This window comes from Rana temporaria, chromosome 11 (genome assembly GCF_905171775.1).
Source record: "Rana temporaria chromosome 11, aRanTem1.1, whole genome shotgun sequence".
NCBI classification, from domain to species: Eukaryota; Metazoa; Chordata; class Amphibia; order Anura; family Ranidae; genus Rana; species Rana temporaria.
In genome coordinates, this window is record NC_053499.1 from 23,978,461 (window position 1) to 24,005,438 (window position 26,978).

General features: G+C 43.8%; 1 protein-coding gene across 4 annotated transcripts in view; it reads left to right on the forward strand.

The window, feature by feature from the left end:
* Positions 1-26,978, forward strand: part of LOC120917125 (diacylglycerol kinase zeta-like) — a 274,751-nt gene that overhangs the window by 240,504 nt on the left and 7,269 nt on the right. For 3 of the 4 annotated variants that reach the window (XM_040328180.1, XM_040328183.1, XM_040328182.1), the window contains 9 exons: positions 1,100-1,144; positions 3,904-3,973; positions 4,885-4,925; positions 6,673-6,947; positions 16,057-16,088; positions 16,318-16,361; positions 18,704-18,824; positions 19,672-19,708; positions 24,593-24,692. In XM_040328180.1, the coding sequence (XP_040184114.1) occupies positions 1,100-1,144; positions 3,904-3,973; positions 4,885-4,925; positions 6,673-6,947; positions 16,057-16,088; positions 16,318-16,361; positions 18,704-18,824; positions 19,672-19,708; positions 24,593-24,692 (765 nt within the window). The remainder of the gene's footprint in view (positions 1-1,099; positions 1,145-3,903; positions 3,974-4,884; positions 4,926-6,672; positions 6,948-16,056; positions 16,089-16,317; positions 16,362-18,703; positions 18,825-19,671; positions 19,709-24,592; positions 24,693-26,978) is intronic. The other variant, XM_040328181.1, reaches the window with a different exon arrangement.

Below are 26,978 nucleotides of genomic sequence, written 5' to 3' on the forward strand. Positions count from 1 at the left end.
TTCTCATGAACCAGCTTGTTGAAAAATTTCCCTTCGGCCAGTTCATGCAGCCATCCTGCTGCAGCGCTGATCAGCGTGTTCTGACGGTAGGGGGGTCTCCTTGCTGTTAGAATACAATGACACAGAAGCGAGGATTCCCGCGTCCACCTAGAATGTTCCACTGGCTGAATGAAAAAAATGAAACCAAGTATGGACAGCTTTAGTCTAGCACAGTGTCTAGCAACAGGTCATGTTTTCAGGATTTCCCTCAGATGGTAATTACTAAAGCTGTGGTAATTACTAAAGCAGTGAAAATCACCTGTGCAAAATAATGGAAAGCCTTAAAACATGGCCTGTTGGGGCGCCTTGAGGACTGGAGTGGAGAAACATTGGTTTAGCATGCTTTCAGGCACCAGATGCTGGAGGGGGAGATCTTAAGCCAGGTACGCACGGGCAGAACGTCGGGAGACATTTGGCGGTTCAAAAAAATAAATACAAAATCAGACGTTCTGCTCGTCTGTATGTCGGTCTGTCCGACAGAAGCCAGCTGTTTGTCCGGCTTCTGTCAGACGTGCATCCTGGAAAACCAGCAGTCGATGAATCCCGATCAGTGCTCTCAGCCAATGGCAGAGAGGGCTGATCGGGTGTCCTGGCGGGGGGCGTCATCCTAACAGAACAGCGAGGGGAGATCGCTGGACTAACCTTGCATGGTTAGTACAGTGTCTCCCAGCGGAGCCAACAATTTTTGTTTTCCTGCAGCCTGCTGGGTTGTACAAAATAATAACCTGTTAGAGTGTTACACGGCTTTAGGCAGCTTACAGGAGTAGGGTTAGAACCCCATCTCTCATTACAAAGCTGTGAGCATGCAGGTGACATTTGAAGCTGCATAGGTCCTGTTGGGAATTTTGTTGGCATTCTCTGTCTACATAGGAGTTTGAGAATTCCTAGTAAAAAAAATGTTTACATCTTCTGTCCACTTGCTGAAGTTTCAGATCAGGCTGACAGTAACTGATTGCACTAATATGAACTGATAAAATAAAAAGGTTCATAGCAGAGGTGGTATATGGTTATGAAAGCTGTCAGATATTGGGGATAAGATGATTTGACTCTTTCTCTCCAGGACTTTCCTGCGTACCCCACAATATTACAGCGTCTCGACCTAAAGGTGTGTGTAGAACCAGCTCTAAAAATGTGTGCCATTCCTGTGTGCCTTGTGCAACATATGTGCTAGTGACTTGTGTGCTTCCTTGTGTGAAAAGTACATGCAACGTGTCGGCTCTCCCTGCTCTTGCACTTCATCTTATCATGGCTAAGACTTCAGATTTGTGTCAGCCCCCCTTGACATCCAACCTAGGGGAATGGCAGTGTTTAGCAGTGATGGTGGACCTTGTTTAAAATTGCATTTAGCTAAAACCAGTTCTTGTTGCCCTTGTCAGCTAACTGACCAGCCTTCCATGTCACTTATGCAGAAAGGTAGAATAGTGAGATTTTGAATGTTGTGATAGGTGGTCCATTCATTCATCTATAGCAGAGGTCTCCAAACTATGGCCCTCCAGTTGTTCAAGAATTAAAGGGGGATGTAAAGGCAGAAGGTTTTTTATCTTAATGCATTAAGATAGAAAAACTTCTGTGTAGTAGCCCCCCTGAGCCGATCTGAATACTTACCTGAGCTCCATCTCTATCCAGCGATGTCCCTGGCCACTTGGGACTCTCCCTCCTGATTGGTTGAGAGACAGCAGTGGCGCCATTGGCTCCCGCTGCTGTCGATCAAAGTCAGTTAGCTGATCAGGAGAGAGAAGGGCGGGGCCAAACTGCAGTTCCATGTCTGAATGGACACAAGAAGCTGCAACTCGGCTCGGGTGCCCCCATAGCAAGCTGCTTGCTGTGGGGGCACTCGACAGGAGGGAGGGGCCAGGAGGAATGAAGAGGGAGCCGAGAAGAGGAGGATCCAGGCTGCTCTGTGCAAATCCATTGCACCGAGCAGATAAGTATAACATATTTGTAATAAAAAAAAAGAGAGACTTTACAGTTACTTTAACTTGTTTCACACGTCTTGTGCTTTATCATTGCCTACTGTGTCGTGTCCCAGAAGGGGGGGGGGGGGTAGAACTTATGCTCAGATCGTTTGGACATCTGTCAAAACTAGGTACCCACTCTTCCCTGGAAAAAAATGTAGTGGTGGGGGGTGGAGAAAAAGCAAAACATACCCTTTTGGGTGAGGTTCTGCTTTAAAAATGTTCAAAAATGAAAAAAATAAACATCCTGCAAGACAAAGGCATAATCGGCTAGTATGCATAGCATACTAGCTGTTTATGTTTTATATATCTCCGATCGAGGCCACCAACATGTTGTCCCAGAGTGACTTCCGGATCTCGCGGCTCCGGCGCTGTGATTTGCTGGAGCCGCGATGACGTCACTTCCACGACAACGGCACAGTACAACTGAAGCAACGGCACATAGTGCCATCGCTTCAGTTGGCTTAAGAGCGCATGTGCTGCATGACGTCGGCACATGCAAATACAGGGATATCTACAGGGATGAGCTCCAGCGTGTTCGCATCGTGCACGTGCAGAGCCCGCCAGGAAGTCTGCACGGTGCTGCGCTAATCACAGCCAGGGAGACATTTCCCAATCTCTGCAGCCGAGCATCGGGACAATGTCTCCCTGGCTGTGTTAGCACAGCGCCGTGCAGACTTCCTGGCGGGCTCTGCATGTGCACGATGCGAACACGCTGGAGCTCATCGTTGCTCCTAAATCGTGCAGGTTTAGGAGATTTCCTTTTTAGCTACAGGTAAGTCTTAATATAGGCTTACCTGTAACATTAAGTTGTAAATGAGGGTTTACAACCACTTTAAGCTCTCACATAGAGGTTATTGGACTGCAGTTACCCCTTCCTCTGCAGCATATACCTTCTTTCTTCACTTTAGTCCCACTGCTCCATTCTTCCACCAGGATTGAGAGAAACAAAAAAGCCCTGTACATGCTCCACATTACTCCAGACAGAGCTTACACAGAGCTAAGGACTCTCCCTGCCATGTACCAGCACTTGTTCCAATCACCAAGCATTGGCACTGTCACATGCTCCTCATACATGGAAGTATCATCAGGTAATTTCTTCACTTTTGGTGACTGACCCTACTAGCAATCAATTTAAAGCAAACAAACCATTGGTGGCAGGTTGCCTTGAGATAATCATTTTTGAAATTCAAATCTGGTTAAAAAATCTACAGAAGTTGTCTTGGTACATTTACCCCAAAACCCATGTCTGCTCCCCTACACCCTTCACATCAAACTTGCTCATACATGATACAGGTATAAAACGCTTGTCATTTCTCTGGCCTTGTTGGAGCAGAGTTATCTCCGGCATGCTGACCATGCTCCAGGTCTATCCATAGATAATAATGTTTGTCCAGGGCTAAAGATTAGGGTAACCTTTGTTCCCTATGACCAACTTGGTGTACAGCAGGCATACCAGAGGAACGTCAAGATGCTGCAGGCTATAAATGGTGCCTTGTCCTATTCATAGCAAAGCAGTGACCAGGGTGTTCTCTGTATGCATGATCTGATATTGGGTGGACGTGTTTGATGAGGAGAGTGAGGAAGGATAAGGGCTTTGCGGTAAATGTACGGTTACCTTTTATTCCTCTCCCGGAGAAACTTTTAATATAAAAAGAGCCTATTTTTCTTGGTAATAAAATATTGGGTGATAAAAAAAAAAATGTGACCATTGATGTTCCCTCTGCAAAGCTCTTTCTTGCAAGATTATCTATAGAAAGCCAGTAGTTTAATATAGCGCTTTACTGTATTAGTGACCTTGGATGTATGTGCGTGCTTTTCTAGCAGTGTTTGGTGTTGTGCGCTGACATTTAGGCTTTCCTAGCACGTTCCTATACTCTACTAATGCTATTTTTTTCTGTGTGCTCAGGAGGATGGAACAAGCAAACCTCAAATTGTCTCGTCACAAAAGCTGTCCCCGAAATGGTGCTTCTTGGATTGTGAGTATTAAAGTGCACTTGTCTAAATGTTGTTTCTCAGTTTTGGGATCTTCCAGGTGAATGTTGTGATTGGATTCGCCTGTCAGTTTTTTCAGGGAGATTTGAAGCTCAGTTTTAAGCCCCGTACACACGATGAGATTATTGGACGAATGATTGTCCCTTTTTTTTTGCATGCTAATCTCAGGTCAAATCTGATGAGTTTACTAAAGTCACGAAAATTCTTGTACGACACAATAAAAAATTGGAAGTGATGTTATGTGTTGTGATGCATTTGTATTGCATTTCGAACGGCAGCTGTACTGAGTAAACGAAAATCTTACAATCTGGCATCGTACGGAAAAAAAATCCGCGCATGTCCGATAGAATAATATCGCATAAACTGTCATGATCGGCTCTCGAAAGCTCTGTACTAACGATCCGATTATCGTACGATCGATTCGAAAACGGGATTTTCGTACGATTTTTGGATCGTGTATATGGGGCATTAGTCTGTGGGCAGCCAGATGTGAATGGATCTACGGTATCCTTTTACATCCAACTCTGTCTAGGTCTAAAAAAAAAAAAAAAAAAAAAACGTTTGCGTCCCTTTCTGTTTTATGGACCTAAACATGACAGATCAGAGGTAAAAGGCTGTAAACGAATGCACGTCCGCTTACATCCACCTTCCCAACACATGTCAGTTACAAGAAGCAAGAAAAAAATGAATGGACACGATGTCACAAAAGTGACACCCATACCGTTTTGTTCCAGTTCAGCAGGGCAATTGTTTAAGGATCATGTGATCAACTATCTTAAAATCTTAATTATCTTGGTAGTATGTAATAATTTGCTGTGGAAAATGTTTTGCTAATGGTGTGGCATTGCATTTAAAACCTCCAGATAAAAAAATTGGTTTTGTTTCTCTCTTGCAGCCACCACTGCTGACCGGTTCTATAGGATTGATAGAGCTCAGGTAAGAAACTACGTTTAAATCTTTCACAGATGCTTATTTCAGGATATCCCAAGGGTGGTGGTATAGATGGTGAATAGGACAAAGGCAGATAACCTGAAAACACCTCCATTACTGCCTTACAATGCCCTGTTGGGTAGATTGTAGATAGGGATATGTCTAGACACTGCAGACCTCGACTTGCTATTAAAGCCCAAACTGACTCTCACACCTCGTTTAACTCATTATAGTTCTGTTTCAAAGTAAAAATGCTTCTTCCTGCCCTTCCTCTCCAGTGCTCTATGCTTCCCTTATCACAGGTGTCTTCGCATAGGGTTGTATTGCAGAGGAAGAGGGGGCATATCTGATCAGGCTTGTTTTTTAAGTAATAAAAGTGAATGGGAGGAGCAAAAAAATGGGCCCAGTCACTTGACCTGTCAAAGTCACATGACCAGTTATTCTACAGTCATGGGTCCCCCCATGGGGTTATCGCTATAGAGGGATCTCAGTATAGGACCTCGGGCTCAACGCCATAGCCCACATTTTACAAATTGGTCATAAAATGTGGACTGCAGTGTGCAGAGGATAATAGTGAGCAGTTAGTGTTATCAGCTCTCAATTCTAAATGGGCCCCAGAGTGTATTAGATCTAACCTGGGTGCCTTTAGTCACTCTACGCAACTCTTTTAAAAGAACAATGGAGTTAAAAGTAAAACTAAACTCTTGCAAAAAAATACCTAGTTTTGTAGAGGACTTGTCCGCAATGCAAGATTGGATCACTTTTGTTTTCCCTTATTTTGTTCATGTTTCTCTTTCATCGCTGTGAACGTCCTATGGACTCATTTTTAGGATCTTCCTGCGGATGTGTGTGCACTTCAGAGGTAGCTGAATGTCTCCATTTAAAGCGGAGGTTCACCCATAGAGAACACATTTTCCCCTTAGATGAATGCTCGTTTTGTCTAGGGGAATCGGCTAGTTGTTTTAAAATATGAGCTGTACTTACCGTTTACGAGATGCATCTTCTCCGCCGCTTCCGGGTATGGGCTGCGGGACTGGGCGTTCCTTCTTGATTGACACTCTTCCGAGAAGCTTCCGACGGTCGCATCCATCGCGTCACGATTTTCCGAAAGAAGCCGAACGTCGGTGCGCAGGCGCAGTATAGAGCCGACGTTCGGCTTCTTTCGGCTACGAGTGACGCGATAGATGCGACCGTCGGAAGCCTCTCGGAAGACTGTCAATCAAGAAGGAACGCCCGCTCCCGAAGACCCATACCCGGAAGCGACGGAGAAGATGCATCTCGTAAACGGTAAGTACAGCTCATATTTTAAAACAACTAGCCGATTCCCCTAGACAAAACGAGCATGCATCTAAGGGGAAAAGAGAAAAAATAACCTAATTGGGTGAACTCCCGCTTTAACTGCAGTGACTCCAGCCTTGCCAGTCTACTGTGCACCAGAAAGAGTGACCACTCTTCAGCTGAACTGATCAAGCGTTGTCATCCTAGTAATAGAAGTGCCTGGGAATGTACCTTGCTGATAAAAGCTATATATATATATATATATATATATATATATATATATATATATATATATATATATATATATATATATATTTTATTAAAAAAAGAAATATAAGCAATTAAACTTGTTAACTTAACAGGAACATGTGCAGAAACCTATTTGAATTCAGATGCATTTTAAGACTGTGGTAATGGAGGCTGTTGGTACAGCATCTATCTAATCATCATATTACCTTTCCCCATTCTTTTCTAGGAGCACCTGAACTACGTGCTGGAAATCTGCCAGGATGAGTTGTATGTTTTGGACCCGGAGCTGATCATTACCCAGTCTGTAGGCACTTCCCCAGCACTGCCCAATTCTAAAGACCAGCCGACCAATACCAACCCACACTTCCAGTTCCCGATGCTCCCGCCATCATCTCCTCCTGAATCCCCCGAACTTACGGAGCCTCATAATGGATTTCCGCATGCAGGCAGGATGTGTATCAACAGCTCTGTGACCAAGAAAGGAGACACGTGCAAGCAGAGGTACTTTCCAGGAGTAGTATGGTCATGGCTTTTGTGCATTGTGACTTATCCATGTGGTGAGATCAGAACAGGGTGATGGCTAGTTGGCATTCATTACATCCACAAAAAGCATTATGTTGCAAAAAAGTTTTCTTTAACTTTTTTTAACTTTTTTTTTTACTTTTCTTTTACTTTCATGCCCATTTTAGATATTTCTTTGAGACCATTGCTCTGGTCAACCCCCATAATTTTGCTAGCATCCTTTGTAAACTTGTAAATTTAAAGTAGAAACGGCTACAGCCACATAGGTGAGTATGTATGTTAGATTTATTTTTGATCCCACACTTCTCTTTTAACCACTTCCAGCCCCCATGACGTCATATGATGTTGTGGAGCTAACCCCCCGCCCGCTGCCTATCGGCACCTCTCTGGCCTCTCCCATGAAATCAGGAAGCCGGAAATTTGATCAAACGGTAGAGCCAGGTTACCACAGAGCTGGCCGAGGTCCGGTTTGTCCCCGACTATCACTTATGACCCCGAGAGGCCGAAAGCAATGTTATAACCTCACTTTGGGTTCTGGCAGATGTAAACACTGCCATTGTTTTCCCCTAGAAAGCAGAGATCATTGTATTTTACCTTATGCTTTACAGGGTAGAGAAGATATCTGGGGTCTTATAGACCTGTAAGCCTTATTTCTATCACAAGGGATATCTACATTTCTTGTGAATAGGAATAAATGTGATAAAAAATTAAAAGGACAGCGACTGCATTTGTAAACAGTGTTCGCACCACACATGTGAGGTATTGTCGCAAGCCTCAGAGCGAAAGCAATTATTCTAGCACAAGTCCTCCTCCTTCACCGTCCAAAGCGCGGTGAAGTACAACGGGAGTATAAAGGGGAAGTTCTATTCGAACGGCGCCACTCTTTGGGCTGCTTTTGCTGATCCTCGTGTTGGTAAAAGTTTGGTGAGAGACGATTCGCGCTTTTCAGTCTTCGTGCTTTTCAGTCCGTTACAGCGTGACAAATGTGCTATCTCCATTCCCAACACTAGTTTTTAACGATCGCTCCCGTCTCATACTTGATTCTGATTCTAAACAGCTGAAGTTTTTCAACGGCTTTTAGCCTTTTCTGGCTATTTTTGCAGCCGACGCCTAATAACAATTGGTGTATTGTCTAAACAAGGCAGAAATGTATGTCCCGTCTGTGACAACACCCACAGATTTACCTGACTTCCTGTCACAGTATCTATTTACTCAGAGTAACATCATCTTTTTATATTTTACAAAAATAATGGGTTATATATTGTGCTTTTTTGCATTAAAATTTATTGAAGTTTTTTTTTTTTTTATTGCGTTTGAAAAATCGCTGCACAAATACCGTGTGACATAACAAATTGCAACGGTCACAGTTTTATTCTCTAGGGTCCCTGTTAATAAAAAAAAAAAAAAACGTGGGGGTTCTAAATAATTTTCTAGCAAAAGAATACATATTTTTATATGTAGGAGAGAAATGTCAAATTTGGCCTGGGTGGGAACAAATTAAAGGGAACCAATCCTGACCTTTTGATATATTAATGTTAAAGTGGAGGTACCTACCTGCAGTTACCATTCTTTTTAACTTCTCTGTGAGATGGACCTACCAATGGCACGGAAGTGTTGAATGGTTCTTCATAGGAGCACAGAAATGATCTGGTGAACGAGAACACCCATTCCCATTCCTATGCTTTTATTATAACTAGAAAGGCATGATGGGTTCAGTTTATTGTAGGTCAACAGATTCATTGGTTAAATATGTTCCAGGCAGCCTAAGCTCCAGATTTTACCGGTGTAGCTTGTGCTAGAGACTTTGTTTTCCTAGTTGTTGTTTTCACTGCTGCAAACAACTTAAATCTACATCTGTTTTCAGTTTGGCTCTAAGTGCACCAGACTGGCAGCCTGTACCAATCAAAACCAATTATAATATAACTCTGAAGACACAAGGCAGCAAGAACACCAACACATGAATATAAATTGCATTTATAGGATTATTCAATTTTCCCAACAAACGCGCACCCAAATCAGGCAGTGTGACAAAATGATCAAATATTGTTTTGAAGTTCACTGTGAAAGAAAGACTATCATTTAAAGTGTATGTTACACCAACATTTGACGTGTCTGATATTGTGTACTTAAAGCGTAACTCCACTTTTCTTGAGTATAAAAAACATTCCCCTCTGGGTGCTCTATGTACATTGCAGGGATTTTAACAAACTTTGTGGCTGATTACTACCTTTTATTATTCTGAAGAAATCCCTGTTTGTTCCTGTGTGCCCCTGTGCGGTGTGAGTCTAATGGGAGTGGTTTCATGATTATCAACCAGCTGCTGCAGAATCAGGGCACTAATGAGGAAAGCTGCTGGGGCTGCATCCCTTTAGATGTTATTTCCTATTGGGAAGATCCTACCAAAAATGACATTTTTGTTGCAGGGGAAGCCAAAAATCTGTCTTCTATCTTAGTGTAGACTTCTGGGAAAATCAATGAGCCAATCACACAAGCAGGAAACTATGTTTCTTGGGGGCGTTCTGTACACATTCTCTATGTTGCCATATTGCATTGCATTTTTCTGAAAATTACAGAGCTACCGATTTGAAAAGGAAAGGTAATTTTTAATAACATTCAATTACATTATAATATTATTATTATATGACTTGTCACAATTGTATACACTATATATATATTTATTTTTTATCGATTTGCTATTTTTTTCCCCATGAAAGTGGAGTTACCCTTTAAAAAGTATGCAGTTCACTCTGTATTGCTTCCTTTCTGTAAAATACCTGGTGATCCTGCCAGTCCCTCCGATTTCCTATTTGAGTGACCACACTAGGCATTAGAGCACATCCGTCTTAGTGTGGTTAGTTTTCCAATGACCAGGACTTGTGCAGACCCCTCTGCACAACTCCTAACTGGGAAGGTCAGTGTAAGGCTGTTTCTCTGCCTTCTGCTGACATGACGCCCCCCCCCCCCCCTGCAATCTCCACCCCCACCCCTCAAAGCCTCATGTGCAGCTGAGAACAGAGGTTATGTAATCACTTACAGAAAAAGAAAAAATGTGTTGATAGTGTGTGTATATATATATATATGTGTGTGTATATGTATGTATGTATATATATATATTTTTTCAGTGGCAACGCAGTGGGGGTCTATTGCAAAGTACGCCGCAAGGACGTATTGGTTTTGACGTGGATGTAAATTACGTCCAGCCCTATTCACGGACGACTTACGCAAACAACGTAAAATTCTCAAATTTCGACGCGGGAACGACGGCCATACTTAACATTACTAGTCCAGCTATTTGATGGAATAACTTTACGCCTGAAAATGCCTTGCGTAAACGGCGTATCTTTACTGCGACGGGCGGACGTACGTTCGTGAATCAACGTATCTAGTGATTTACCTATTCTACGCCGAACGCAATGGAAGCGCCACCTAGCGGCCAGCCTAAATACTGCACCCTAAGATACGACGGCGCAAGCCGTCGTATCTTAGATAGGTTTAAGTGTATCTCAGTTTGAGAATACACTTAAACTTAGGTCGGCGCAGATTCCGAGTTAGCTCGTGTATCTACTGATAAGCAGGCCTAACTCTTTATGAATGTAGCTAAAGACTCTTGCCTCGTACACACGACCGCTTTTCTCAGCAGGAAAAAAAAACAAGTTTTTCCCGATGGGATTCCTCTCAAGCCTGCCTTGCATACACACGTTCAAGCCAAATACCACCCGTCCAAAGCGCGGTGAAGTACAACGGGAGTATAAAGGGGAAGTTCTATTCGAACGGCGCCACTCTTTGGGCTGCTTTTGCTGATCCTCGTGTTGGTAAAAGTTTGGTGAGAGACGATTCGCGCTTTTCAGTCTTCGTGCTTTTCAGTCCGTTACAGCGTGACAAATGTGCTATCTCCATTCCCAACACTAGTTTTTAACGATCGCTCCCGTCTCATACTTGATTCTGAGCATGCACGTTTTTTTCCCCACGGGAAAGCATACACACGACCGGTTTTCCCGGCAGGAAAAAGTGTGCCAGGGATCCCAGTGGGAAGAAAGAAAACATGTTCTCTTTTTTTTTTTTTTTCGCAGTTTTCCTGTCGGGAAAACTGCGATGGAGCATACACACGGCCGAGATTCCTGGCCAAAAGCTCCCATGCCAGTTTTCCTGCCGGGAAAACCGGTCATGTGTACGAGGCATTAGAGGGTAAAGTAAGAACCCTGATTTGAAGGGGTGGGAGGCTAAAGAGTCTGTTGTGAAAAGTGTGGGGAAATGAGGACTCTGATGTCAAACGGGGAAACTTTGGACTTTGATGTATTCTGATGTGATGGGGACCTCATTTCAAAAGGTGCCATAACTAAAGAAACCTGCTCTAGACAACCTCCAAAGAAGCCTCCCGCCCTCCTCCTCCAGTAGTAACACGATTTACAGTATAACGGCAAAGCTGGTTGCAAACACAAGCTCGGGAAGCTTGCAGGCCACATCGTAAGTGCCAGTTCACACAGGGGCAACCCGACTTACAGCGCGACTTTGCAAGGCGACTTTAGCACGACTTGGAGTAACTTACAACGCAACTTAAAGTTGTCTCCAGGACAGGCGACTTTGTCTGTGAATATGTGTACATGATTTGTCTGTGGCCAATCGCAGAATAATCAGCTCTGTGGGAGGGAGGGGTTTGCCTGAGTAAACTAATTTATCTTCCTGTAAAGTTGCTTCAATGAAAAAGAGTACCGCTCCAAGCCCTGCGACCCATGCTGTGCTCCCGCTCTGTAGTACTGACAGGTGCAGACTCTGTGCTGATCCATGTAAAAAAGAAATGTTCCTGGACTGCCGCACTCTGATTTATGATTCCCGTGTTAACATGTTTACATAAGCTAACATGTTTCACATCATGGATAGATGCTTAGTCATAGTTGGCTATGACTAAGCATCTATCCATGATGTGAAACATGTTAGCTTTTTTGTCCCCTATGTCCATTTTCTACCATTGATTGCAGTGTTGCATGAATTGTTGGATGTTATACAGCTTTGGATTTTATCCTTTGTTCATTTTGTTTCAATAAATCGCCTATCAGAGTGCGGCAGTCCAGGAACATTTCTTTTTTCCATGTAAAGTTGCTTCAGTTAAGACAGTGATCTAACTTTTGAGGCAACTTCCATTAAAATCAATGTGTACAAGTTGCCTACAAGTTGCCTTGAAGTAGTACTGGAACGTTTTCTGAAGTCGAAACGACTTAAGTAGTGTACTTTAAAACGGCTCTCATTTACTTCAATGGAATTTCTCCTGTCGCACGACTTGGGGCGACACAAGTCGGATCCCAAGTCGCTGTAGTGTGAACCGGCACTAAGAAGCACAACAGGTTTTTTTTTTGCTTTGTTTTATACCAAATGATCTACAATAAATGTGCAGTTATCTTATAAAACAAAACAGAGTTTTGCTTAAAATAAAAAGGGAGGATGCACAATAATACCACAAATAGCTGCTTTTGAAGAATAGCAGTTGATGGGCTTTTTAGATTTGGCGATGTCATTTGACCACTTTCCCTCGCCAGCAATGCATTTTTATAATTTGGTTTGTGGGCCTCCTAATCCCAGTCTTAAAGTTTGTGGCATGTAAATAATACAGAAGGATTTACAAGTGGAGAGATTTAATGATATGGTTTTGCATGCTTACATGTGCAACCGGCATCTGGACCTAATAGAAATGTTTAAACAAAGCAAATCATCCTTCATACTTATTACACAAGGCAATCTATAAAACGCTTGGGGCGGCTGGCCGTATTATTGCTGTGGCCTGGTGCTGATGGGTAATAGACATGTTCAAATCCTGATGGTCTTAGTCACCCTGGCTGAGTTCTACATTAAATGATAAAAACTAAACTTCCTTGCCGTGTTTACATAAGGTTCTTTAAAATAAATAAAATAAAGAAATTGGCATTTTGTAAAGGTCAGTCTGCTGAAAACTGGCGTTTTACATTTTTTGGTAGATGCTGGAAAATTAAAAAAACCTCTCAGTTTCTTATACTCTATTTCAGTGATCTCCAAACTGCGGCCCGGGGCCAGATGTGACCCTTTGCTTTTAAATGGCCCCTGGGGTGCTATTTTATTCACTGACAACAATGAAGGGCACAATTCCTCCCAATGACACCCAAAATGGGGCACAGTATCTCCCAAAGACACCAACAATTGTGTCCAATGACACGAACCATGGGGCACAATTCCTACCACTGAAAGCAATGATGAGGGTTTGCTTACTCCCACTGATGCTGCTGGGACATTTTGTACTCGGGATGGCCACAGTCCGGCCCCCCTAAAGTCTGAAGGACATTAAACCGGCCCTTTGTTTTAGGAAGTTTGGAGACCCCTGCTCTATTTCAATGGTTGTCAATTGTCTTAATATTGGCGACCTTACATCACCAAAAGGGCACACTTATTATTCAGTAAATGTAATACTACACAAAGCAGACATACTACAGGAGATATTCAAAAACAACAGAAATGCTGCAAGAGGTGGTCAGATACTACAGGAATTGTACAGGAGATTGTCAGAAACTACAGGAAAGATACAAGTGATGGCCAGAGACTACAGGAATGCTATAAGGAGGTGGTCAAAGACTATAGGAATGTCCAAGAGATGGGCAGAGACTACAGAGATGCTACACGAGGTGGTCAGAGACTGCAAAAATGCTACAAGAGATAGTAGGACTACATAGATGCTACAAGAGGTGGTCAGAGACTACAGAAATGCTGCAAGAGGTGGTCAGAGACTACAGGAATGCTGCAAGAGGTGGTCAGAGACTACAGGAATGCTGCAAGAGGTGGTCAGAGACTACAGGAATGCTGCAAGAGGTGGTCAGAGACTACAGGAATGCTGCAAGAGGTGGTCAGAGACTACAGGAATGCTACAAGAGGTGGCCAGATACTACAGGAATGCTACAAGAGATGCTCAGAAACTGCAGGAACACTACAGTAGGTGGTCAGAGACTACAGGAATGCTACAAGAGATGGTCAAAGAACACAGGAATGCTACAAGAGATGCTCAGAGACTGCAGGAATGCTACCAGAGGTGGACAGACTACAGGAATGCTAAAAGATATGGTTAGAGAACACAGGAATGCAGCAAGAGACTACAGGAATGCTACAAGAGATGCTCAGAAACTGCAGGAACACTACAGTAGGTGGTCAGAGACTACAGGAATGCTACAAGAGATGGTCAAAGAACACAGGAATGCTACAAGAGATGCTCAGAGACTGCAGGAATGCTACCAGAGGTGGACAGACTACAGGAATGCTAAAAGATATGGTTAGAGAACACAGGAATGCAGCAAGAGACTACAGGAATGCTACAAGTAGTGGTCAGAGACTACAAGAATGCTACAAGAGGTGGTCAGAGAATACGGGAATGCAGCAAGAGGTGGTCGGAAAACATGGGAATGTAGCAAGAGGTGGTCAGAGACTACGGGAATGCTACAAGAGGTGGTCAGAGAACACGGGAATGCAGCAAGAGGTGTAAAGAGACTGCAGGAATTCTACAGAGATGGTCAGAGAGTGCAAGAATCTTACAAGAGGTGGTCAGAAACCATAGGAATCCATCAAGATGTGGCCTAGAGACTACAGGAATGATACATGAGGTGGCCACAGACTGCATGCATGCTATACAAGTTGTTGGAGACTACCATGCTTTATAAGACATTCATAGAAAATACTTGTGACTTCTGGAAATCAATGTTATTACAGCCTCTTTACAAATAAATGCTTTTCCATCTGTTCTCCCTGCAACCCTTCCTAGAAACGTTCTTGCGCCCTGTTCATCTCTCTCAGCAAGCTTCATAATAAAAGATCAAAGAAAAATAAACGTTAGATAAAAGGGATGGACAGCACAGTAAAAAAAGTTACATGGTGTGAAAGAAAGAAACTAAGGTATTTTTTAACTACTAGAACATAGGCCTGAGTCAAAACTTGGGTAACAAAAGCACAGGCTGGGGTGCAGGGACCCTCAATAAGTGTCAAAGGGCTGCAGGTTGGGCACCAGGGCTCTCTTTGAACAAAAGTTTGTGAACACCAAAACCGTTCTAAATTATCGATCTTAGCTGTTATCAGTGAAGGGTACTAATAATTCCACAGTATGAAAAGACATTTTCTGCAGAGCACCCCATTGCTAGTTGTGTGCTGCAGTGCGTTGCAGCGAGGCTGAGTGGTGTAGGTTTATTGGGGCACCATTAAAAATTAAAGGCACTACAGTGTGCCAATGCATGTATAGTGTTTTACCACATGTTGTATTGCAAGTGTAGAGGATAACTGCATGGTTTTGGTGAGGATGTCCAACAAGCTTATATAGGTGTGCTGGTCCTCTGAGTTCCTGGCTCCCTACCCTTGCTACTGCCACTCTCCTTATTGAATTTTGCTTCAGTAAGCAGAGTTGGAGGTGTGTCAGACCTCTGCAGAGAAACCACACTGCCTCACTGTGCCCATGCCTCACTGTGCCTGTGCCTCACTGTGCCCGTGCCTCACTTTGCCCTGTGCCTCACTGTGTCCATCCCTCGACTTACGTTTAACATGGGAGTTTATAGAAGGGGTGCCCGGCTTTGAAAAATCGGTGCTCCCTGGCCGTAGGTCCTCCAGACAGCAAACTTTGCACACTTGTAGAAGAGAACAGGGGACCTACGGTCGGCCGGTCCCGGGTCCCCAAAGTCTGGGAGATTAGGCGCAAAAAAGGTGACTCGTGTATAAGCCGAGGCGGGCATTTTCAGCACAAAAAAATGTGCTGAAAAACTTGGCTTATACTCGAGTATATACGGTACTTATAATATTAATAAGACAGGCCGGTCACATGATCAGTGCCAATGCACTTCTCACACAGTCTCTGCCTGTGGAAAGGTCTCTGACGAGGGGCTTTAGATGGCGGAGCTGAAGAGTTGATGGCCAGGTCCATTTAGCAGAGACCATATGACCAGTGCGTCAACATTGGTCATGTGACTATGCTCCAGAAGGTTCCTAGATTTCTGTTACTTTTTCAGCAGATTTGCACATTTATATTGATCACATGCTGCGTTTTAAAATAAACCCTCATTATTTATATATTTTTATTCTTTACTCTCTCTTTTTAAAGGACAGAAAATGACATCTCCGACTACCAGCCAGGTGAGCATATAGAATCCGCATTTATCAGCTTTTTTCTATGTGAGTGATTGGTACAAGGTGTGGATATCCATTCCTGATACTATTATTATCATAGGACTGACTATGCGGGTTTAACCTGTTTATGAATACAGTGCAAAGTGCACGTTGGTTTTCTGTCACAATTAAAGATTTTTTTTTAAGGGTAAATGTTTACTTAGTGCATATTTAATTTCTCATTTTTCTTTTATAGATGAAGCTTTACTGGAATCTGCAAAAAATCATGATTTTGAAAAGGTATGCAGTACATTTGTCCGCTGCGAATAGTTGCGGTTGCCTACCATTATAGTGAATGGGGCTGACAGCCTCACCTAACTAATCTGTAAATCACTGGTGTGAATGTAGCCAAAAACTAACTCTAATGCTGCGTACACATGACCGTTTTTCCTGACGAGAAAATTTTTTTTTTTTAAATTGGTCATTAAAAACGATCGTGTGATCCAGAGCATTTTTCTTGACGTGAAAAATGGCTATTAAAAATTTAGAACATGCTTTATTTTTTTTCGTAGTTTTTCACGTCGTGAAAAACGGTCGTGTGTACACTTTAACGACTGGAAAAAAACGTGCATGCTCAGAAGCAAGTTATGAGACGGGAGCACTCGTTCTGGTAAAACTAGCGTTTGTAATGGAGATAGCACATTCGTCACGCTGTAACAGACTGAAAAGCGCAAATCGTCTCTCACCAAACTTTTACTAACACGCGGTAACACGAAATCGGCAAAAGCATCCCAAAGGGTGGCGCCATCCGAATGGAACTTCCCCTTTATAGTGCCGTCGTATGTGTTGTATGTCACCGCGCTTTGCTCGAGCATTTTTCAAATCGTGTGTATGCAAGGCAGGCTTGACAAGAATCACGTTGAGAAAAAAATTGTTTTTTGCCATGACGTTAAAAACGGTCATGTGTACGTGGCATAAGGCCAGGTTCAGATATGTGCGGATGCGGTTTGCAATCCGGGGACCGGCACGTTTCTGTTCACCGGTTCAGGTGCGATTCAGGTGACAATTTTTGCCAGAATTCACATCTGAACCGGACCCAAAAATGCACCCTTTTTGAAACTGCACCACGGCCGCCCGGACATGTGTGAACCGGCTCCATTGAGAGTTGGTCACATTCACATGTCATGCGAATTGGATGCGGTTTAAAACGCATCCAATTCACATATACAGTTAAGGCCATATATATTTGAATGCAGGCACAATTTTATATTTTTCAGTTATTTACCAAAACATATTCAAGCTATAGTTATATAATGGATATGGGGTCAAAGTGCACACACTCTGGTTTAATTTGAGGGTATGTACCGTATTTTCCGGCGTATAAGACGACTTTTTGGATGCAAAAAAATGCATCCAAAGTCGGGGGTCGTCTTATACGCCGGTGACAGTCTTCGTCTGCTGCGAGCGTCTATAATTTAAAAGCCACTCCTTCTCCTCAGAGTGTCCTGTGATAGGCGGAACACAAATCTTCCCAGCAGCACCTCTGTTCTGTGTTCCTCCTATCACAGATGCCTTCTCACCCTCGGACGTGAGGACGTCCGTGATAGGCGGAACACAGAACAGAGGCGCTGCTGGGAAAATTTGTGTTCCGCCTATCACAGGACACTCTGAGGAGAAGGCGCGGCTTTCAAATCATGGACGCTCGCAGCAGACGGAGACTGTCACCGGCCTGGAAGTCAGAATCGGCAAAACGTGAGTGTTGGCACTGTTGGCACAGTGGGGGGAAAGTGATGGCACAGTGGGGGCAAGTGATGGCACAGTGGGGGCAAGTGATGGCACAGTGGGGGCATGTAATGTAATGGCACAGTGAGATTTGAAAAAAGCCTGTTTCTGTCAGCGGTTCTGGCTACCCTTCTGCTTCCAGAAAGACTAATAGGAAGAGGGTAGTCTTATATGGCGAGTATATCCCAAAACCAAAATTTTTCCTGGAAAATTAGGGGGTCGTCTTAGGCCTCGTACACACGACCGAACATGTCTGCTGAAACTGGTCCGCAGACCAGTTTCAGCGGACAGATCCGACCGTGTGTACAGCCTAGCAGACAGGTTTCCAGCAGACAAAAGTTTTAAAGCAGGCTTTAAAACTTGTCGGCTGGAAACCCGTCCGTCCGACATGTCCGCTGGTTAGTACACCTAACCAGCGGACAGAAATCTCCCGCATGCGTCGACGTTTTTTACTTCCTGGTTTGCGGACGTGGCGGCGTCACTGCCACGTCACCGCGCTGTCTGTCCGCGGGGATTTCGGTTTGATGGTGTGTACAACCATCAGACCAAAATCTCCGAGCGGACATGTCCGATGAAAACGGTCCGCGGACCGTTTTCATCGGACATGTCCCCTCGTCTGTACGGGGCCTTATACGCCGGCAAATACGGTACATCGAAATCAGAGGAAGGTGTAAAATAAGATATGTAATGAAAACAGGTTTTATTGAAAATTGTTATTAGCGTGTTGATAAGGGGGGGAAGGAGGAACCAAGGAAGCCAAAATATAAGCAATTTAAACGTCAGCTTTAATGATTGTCAAAACTTGTTTATATTTATTTATTTAATTTGTAACCTCCCTCTCTGCCCCATGTTTCCCGTAGTTTCGGGAGGCTCACCGTGCTGGGGGTAACTTGGCACAGCGAGACACTGATGGCTACACACTATTACATCACGCTGTGAATGTTGGAAGTAAGGAGATCGTCAAGTACCTCATTGAGCATGGTAAGTGATTGCAGAGCCGATGCAGTAAAACCTTGGTTTGCAAGCATAATTGGTTCCAGAAACATGCTTGTAATCCAAAGCACTTGTATATCAAAGCATTTTTTTTACAGGGTATAAAAGAGAAGAGAGGCTCCTCTAAGTGTAGCAATGAGTTGCTAAATGTTGTACCTTCATTAAATGTAACCATATTGTTACACTTAGAGGCTCCTCTCTTCTCTTTTATACTCAGTTGTGACATGACGCTTCTCTTATATCAAGACATCGCTTGTATATCAAGGCAAAGTTTATTAAAACATTTTGCTTGTCTTGAAAAACGCTCTCAAACCAAGTCACTCTCAAAGCAAGGTTTTATTGTATTATGATTTAAATAGCCAGCTACAACCAGTAGCAGTTGTTCCCGACCCCTTAAACATTGATATTGATATTTCATCTTACATTGGAAAGTTTTTATATCTGGACGATTAATTGGGTGGTGTGGCACTTCAGTCTCAAATCTTTTAAGCAAAAAAAAAAAAAAACTGACAGTGGTTCGAACTCTTGCCAATTCTATCCATATCATGTTGCCATGACACATACTGTTTCATATTAACAAAAAATTAGGAAGTTGTATCAACAACAATGCAAAATCATAAGATGAACTTAGTAACTAGTGCAATCAGAACAGTTCATTTGCTAAATATACACTATACTAGCCCTTAAAATATTCTTTTTTTATTTATTTTTTTAACAATAGAAAAGACCTTAAAATATTCCTACGTTTTGCCTTTTACACTCCAAATGTCTCATATCATTTTTTTTGTCTCACATTTCTGTTGTTTTTTTTTTTTTTTTTTTTTTTTTTATCCAGCTCCGTCTGAAATCCTGGATGTTGCAGAGCTCAAGAAGTAAGTTGGACTGAGCGGCTGCCAAAAATCACTCCGTGGGCTGTTTGCTGAGTCATGGGTGTTAAAGAGACATTAATGTCAAAAAAGGCTTAAAGGAGGATTTTTGTTCCTAAAGCAATGAAAGTTTAATTGCCTCTAAAAGGGTAGTTTCTGTGACATCAGCATAGCTTTTGAGGTTTTCACCTCTAGGTCTACATCACCCTTGGAACATCTGTCACCAAGACAATGGAAGAATTATGTTGTTAAAATGCAGCCAATCCGTAGTCCACCCAAAACCAGTATTATTATTTTTTTTTTGGTAGATTCTGAAGAGTATAGTCACCTAGTGTATTCTTCAAGCTAAACTGCAGACAGATCAGAAAAAGACATCAATTCAGCTCTGTATTCAATATTCTTTAATACGATTTTTTATTTTATTTCTTTCCCAGCAGTTACCTACCTGAATGTGACTTGGTATCATCCTCTTGCAGTCCCTGTAGAGCAGAGATAAAACATGGGGTAGGAGAGGAGGTACAAGTAGCCAATCACGTGTGCTGCAGTACAAGAAACATGCTGATAGGCAGAGAATGCAGAGTGACAGAGAGATGACCACATCAGTGTGCTGCTTCTCCTTACTGTCCACTAGAGCTGCACAATTCTGGTAATAATGAGAATCACGATTTTTTTTTGCTTGGAATAAAGATCACGATTCTCAAAAATGTATTAACCACTTAACCCCCGGACCATGTTGCTGCCCAAAGACCAGAGCACTTTTTGCGATTCGGCGCTGCATCGCTTTAACTGACAATTGCGCGGTCGTGCGACGTGGCTCCCAAACAAAATTGGCGTCCTTTTTTCCCCCACAAATAGAGCTTTCTTTTGGTGGTATTTGATCACCTCCTGCGGTTTTTAGTTTTTGTGCTATAAACAAAAATGGAGCGACAATTTTGAAAAAAAATGAATATTTTTTGCTATAATAAATATATAAAAAAAAAATTTCCCTCAGTTTTTAGGCCAATACGTATTCTTCTTTTTTTTTCGTAAAAAGTTTGATTGGTTTGCGCAAAAGTTATAGCGTTTACAAAATAGGGGGTATTTTTATGGCATTTTTATTAATATTTTTTTTTTTACTAGTAATGGCGATTAGCGTTTTTTTTTTTTCAGTACTGTGACATGGCGGACACTTCGGACACTTTTGACACATTTTTGAGACCATTGGCATTTTTATTAGCGATCAGTGCTATAAAAATGCTTTGATTACTGTAAAAATGCCACTGGCAGTGAAGGGGTTAACACTAGGGGGCGGGGAAGGGGTTAAGTATGTTCCCTGGGTGTGTTCTAACTGTAGGGGGGGGGTGGACTCACTAGGGGAAATGACTGATCTTCTGTTCATACATTGTATGAACAGAACATCAGCATTTCTCCCCCTGACAGGACCGGGAGCTGTGTGTTTAGACACACAGCTCCCAGTCCCCGCTCTGTAACGAGCGATCGCGCGTGCCCGCCTGCGATCGTGCCCGCCGGGCACGGGAGTCGGGGGCAAGCGGGCGGCACGCACGGGCCCCTAGTGGCCTGCGCGAGAGCCAACGTTATATTACGTGCTCTCGCGCAGGGGAGCCGACTTGCCGCCGTAAAACGACGGTGAGCGGTCGGCAAGCAGTTAATATGTTGCCAGAGAGAGAATGAATTAATATATTGCCAGAGAGAGAGAGAATATATTAATATATTGCCAGAGAGAGAGAGAGAATATATTAATATATTGCCAGAGAGAATATATTGCTTATTCTGAAAAAAATAATCAGTAAATCTTAGCCTGTATTAAACTTGCCTGTGACGTGTACAGGCTTGTAGGAGGTGCGCTGTCCCCTGGAAAGGAACGCGATACTGCCCATCTACAGCATCTTTGCTAACGTCAGTTCCGGCTTCTTTGCGTTTCACGCTGGCTTTGTCGCGGCCGATGGCTTCCTTCCGCTCAGACACAGCCAGCTTCACTCCACAATTACGATGCCAGCACCCCGCTTAATGTTAGCTGATTTACACCCTAGGAGAATCGTTCAAATCCGGGATTGAGATCGTGGGGGGCGGAGAATCACGATAGCGATTCTGCGCAATTAATCGTGCAGCTCTACTGTCCGCACACAGGGTGGGAATGTGGAGGAGACCTGTAAGTGTTACTGGACCACAGAAGAGAAATATCAGGTCCCCTCCACTCCCAGGAAGGGCTGTGCTATGTGGCAGAGTTGTGTAGGGAGTTTTCACATTCCTGTTCCTCCAGTCCTGAGATTTACACAATGCTGCACAGCCAGCTGAATGACACATTTGTATCTATAATGTCCCCCGTACACACGATCGGAAATTCCGACGACAAAACCGTGGATTTTTTTCTGACGGAATGTTGGCCCAAACTTGTGTTGCATACACAATCTTGTTAGAAATTCCGACCGTCAAGAACGCGGTGACGTATGACGAGCCGAGATCAATGAAGTTCAATAGGCAGTTCGGCTCTTCTGCTTGATTCTGAGCATGCGTGTTTTTTGCACGTCGGAATTGCATACAGATTTTCCGATAGGAACTTTTTTCCGTCTGAAAAATAGAGGACTTGCTCTCAATCTTTTGTTGGCAGAAATTCCAACAGCAAAAGTCCGATGGAGCATACACACGGTCGGAATTTCCGACCAAAAGCTCACATCAGTCTTTTCTTGTCGAATTTTCCAATCGCGTGAATACGGCATAACAGTTTTTGACTATAAAAGGAATATAATGTCATCTTTTCTCCATTCACAACCTGCTTACTGAACAGTGAAACGCTGATTAGGTCATCTCTCTGCTCTTTCACCCTACCAGCATGTTTCTTGTTAGCAGATTTGCATTCAGCATGCCTGATTGACTCAAACTCTGTATTGCTGTATAGTAAATTGCAGGAGGCTGATAAAGAGAAGGTCAGGTACCTAAACTAGTTGAATAAACATGTATAGTATTTAATTATTAATAAATACAGAGATGTATTAATTTGTGCCTTTTACATCTGTCTGGAATTCAGTTTTAAAGTAGAATTCTGAAATAAACCTAACTGGTCTTAAAAATGTACCCATTCCCCTCCTAACATCTGTGCTGACCAACCCGTGTAAAAAGATGTATATAGTTGCCTATTGTCAGCTTGTTTCACTCCGGTATTGTGATCCGGCTCCCCTGTGTCAGCCAGTGGCAGCTGCAGGGGGAGGAGGGAGCGCTGACAACACCTGGGGCATGGGAGCCTATGGGAGACATCACCGATTCCAGGCATTCCCAGCCATTGTCGAACTCTCTCTTCTACCCCTGCAGCCGCCGCTGGCTAACACAGGGGATAACCAGACTGGAGCGGGCTGAAAATAGGCAAGTACCGGTATATACACTATATCAGTGTTTCTTAACCGGGGTTCTGAGGCGATCTACCTGCCAATCACAAACAGGAGATGGGTACATCGAGTCTCAGCCAACATGCAAAGTAGCACTGTAATAAGACCTCTCTCATAGCGCAATCCTTCCCCTGCCCCCTATTTCCTCCTGTCCACCCGGGTGATGTCATATACAAGCACCTGGGGTGGACGGGGGAAAGGAGGGGTCGGCAGGAAGGATCGCGCTATCAGAGGGGTCTTATTACAGCCGCTTCCCACACTACTCTGCATTTGAAAAAAAATATATATACACGTTGGCCCTTAAAGAGCGACATTGTGGGCGTGTACCCGCCGCAAGCTCCGTGAATCCGACCGTCGAGTCTGCGGGGATACCCGTGATTGTCTCACGGTGAGTAAGTACGGGGAAATGTTGATGTAAAGAAGCATTTCCCCATTCTTCCTAGTGACAGGACACTGATCACAGCTCCCTGTAATCGGGAGCGGTGATCAGTGTCGTGTCACACACAGCCCATCCCCTCTACAGTTGGAAGCACTCCCTAGGACACACTTAACCCCTTCAGCGCCCCCTACTGGTTAACCCCTTTACTGCCAGTGTCATTTTTACAGTTTTGTTTATAGCGCAAAAAATAAAAAACGCAACTTTTGGTGATCAAATACCACCAAAAGAAAGCTCTATTTGTGGGGAAAAAAAGGACTTAAAGCGGGAGTTCACCCAAAAATCAACTTTCTGCAGTTAGATCCAGCATACTGCTGACATCTGCAGTATGCTGGTCTTTTTTTTTGGTACTTATCGTTTTAGCAGTATTTCTTCTATGGCTCCGAGCGGGGATTACTTCCTGGTATAGGCGTTCCCGAAGACAAGCAAGTTGATTGACAGCCTTCGATAGCGCGTCACGGCTTCCGAAAATACACACAAAGTGACACTCAGCAATTTACGGCACCTGCGCAGTCCGCTCTACACGGCAGGCGCAGGCTCCGTAAACAGCCAAGTGTCACCTCGGCTGTTTTCGGAAGCCGTGACGCGCTATCGAAGGCCGTCAATCAACTTGCTTGCCTTCGGGAACGCCCATTCCCCGCAGGATTCCCCGCTCGGAGCCATAGAAGAAATACTGCTAAAACGATAAGTACCAAAATAAAATAAAAAAGACCAGCATACTGCAGATGTCCGCAGTATGCTGGATCTAACTGCAGAAAGTTGATTTTTGGGTGAACTCCCGCTTTAAATTTTGTTTGGGAGCCACGTCGCACGACAGCGCAATTGGCAGTTAAAGCGACGTAGTGGCGAATCGCAAAAAGTGGTCTGGTCTTTGGCCAGCCAAATGGTTCGGGGCTGAAGTGGTTAAGGCTTACATTTTGTTTGATACAAAGATAGTGTTTGCTTTAAGAAAGATGAAGCATTGCTTTAAAAAGGTACAGACAGGGTTTCATAGTGCCTTGAATAGCATTGTAGCAGGCTTAGATCATAGACCCCACAACTCTCTTCCTCCTAACCATTGTTTTTGTGTTGCAGTGGTGAGACTAGTTTGCACCTTGCGGCATCCTTACGTCAGCGGACCATCTGTCATTATATAGTGGAGGCCGGAGCATCGCTCATGAAGACAGACTTACAGGTAAGCTGGGGGGGTGTTGATGTGTAGACATACAGGTGTGTCTGTACTGAGGAATTTGTAGGAGGGGAAAACCAAGGCACAGAATCCTGTCACTCTGGCATTCTTCTAGTACTGAAGAGGTTAATTTTCTCTCTTTCACATTTTTGGACGGTTGAATTCCCAGTTCAGCATTGTTCACACTATGGCCCAGATTCACAGAGAGTGGGCGCACATTACGCCGCCATAGAGTAACCAATGTACGCCACGCCGGCGTAGCGCGGAGAGGCAAGCATTGAATTCAGCAAGCCAGTGCTCCCAACGCTGCGCCAGCGTGGCGTAGGATTCAAAGGCGTAGGTGGAAGTGGGCGTGACCCATGCAAATGATGGGCCGAGCACCAGACAGATACGTATTACGAACTGCGCATGTGACGTGGACGCATCCCCCTGCGCCTGCTCACAACCACATCGGAAACAACTGCCTAAACTACGCCGGATCACTTCGTACGGCGTGAACGTAACCTACGCCCAGCCAGACACACGTCCAACGTAAAATACGCCAGCTTGTGTTACATGGTGCAGACCTTTGCATGTCTGCTGCTGGGTTGCGCCTCCTTTATGGGAAATAACTTTACGCCAGACGTACAACTTACGTGCACCTCGCGTAGACTACGTCGGGCGCACGCAGGTTCGTGAATCGCTGTATTTCCCTCATTTGCATGTTTGAATGGCTAATCAATGGGAACGGCACCATGCACCCAGCCTAAATGTACGCCCACCCTACGCCGGCGTAAGCAAGATACGTCGGCGGGGTGTAGCCTGTTTTTAGGCGCATATCTGTTTGTGGGTCTGGCGCACAGATACGACAGCGCACATTTGCACTTACGTCTGCGAAACTTGTTATACGTCGGCGTAAGTGCTTTGTGAATCCGGGCCTATGTATATACTGGGAGACTTTTTTTTTAATAGAAAAGAATGGGCCGTTTCTGCATTTTACTAAAAATACAGTTTGGCATATGACTTTTCTTATAAATAATGACAATATACAGTTGTGGGTTACAATATAACATGTACTTTGGGACAAATATGCAAACCCAGGAGCGGTCTCATTTACATGTGGCTCCAGATTTTGTAAATTTCCCAACTGTAAGGGATTTTTAAAAAAAGGTTTTCTGCTGTATTATGTGCATATTGAATGTTTAGACATTTGCATTTTTTTTTTCAGTTCTCCATTTTTTTACTTAATAGTTAAAAGGGCTTGTCCATCCAAAAGTGATATTTAAAGGGTTTGTGAACCCATTTGTCTAAGTCTATACCAGACCCTATATTAGAACCTGGCATAGCACACTGTGTAAAGCATTTTTAAAAACGAGCAGTGTAAATACTGATTTTCAGCTGTCTTCGGGCCAGTCACGTGACTCGCGGGCGCTTTCCGGCTCCGATGGATTGCTTCTGCGGGAGGGGACGTGATCTCCCTCTGACGCCAGCCGGGGAGATCACGTGGTTGCTCGGCTCCACCTGCAGAAGCTCTGTCTCGTAGCTGTAAAGTGGCCGCAAGTCACGTGACCGGCCTGAAGACAGCTAAAAATCTGTATTTACGCTGCTCGCTTTCTTAAATGCTTTACACTACACAGTGTGGTATGCCAGCCTCTAATAGAGAGGCTGGCAGTAACAATTGTAGTTTTTTTTTTTTAAATAATGGAACCGGGGGGGGGGGGGGGGTGATGATGGTGAGGCTGAGCAGAGACAAAGAGGACGCTGACAGGGAGGAAGGAGGGGGGAGAGAGGAGAGCAGGGCAGCCTATGACGGAGGGATGCACTTTGACCACGTTGATCAGGGCGGAGTAGCCCTGGTTATCATGGTCAGTTTACAGAGTGCATACAGGAAGTGGCAGATTCATGGTTTTTTTTTCAGTTTAGAGGGGGGAGATTACACAGCACAAGCACTGTGCTGTTTAATCTGCTTTAAGGGACCAGGATATGGATTTTATTTATTTTTGGGTTAACAAACGCTTTAATTATGGAACCTGATGGGTTGAGTCAGTTCTCAACTTCTTCTAACTCTTGGATACTCCCAGGACCAGGATGACGGCTCACAAACTTGCACCTTTAAAAGGAAAGAAGAAAAAAAAAAGTCAGCATTGTCCTCACCTGTATTGGTTTCCTCTACCAGTTCATTGTAAAGGAGGTTTGTGGTTTTTAAACAAAAAAAATAAACATTCATACTCACCTCTATGCTGCAGCTGTCCTACATTGGCTGTAAGACTGAGAACTGAGCGATCACATGACCACTGATTGCTTGGCCTTGGT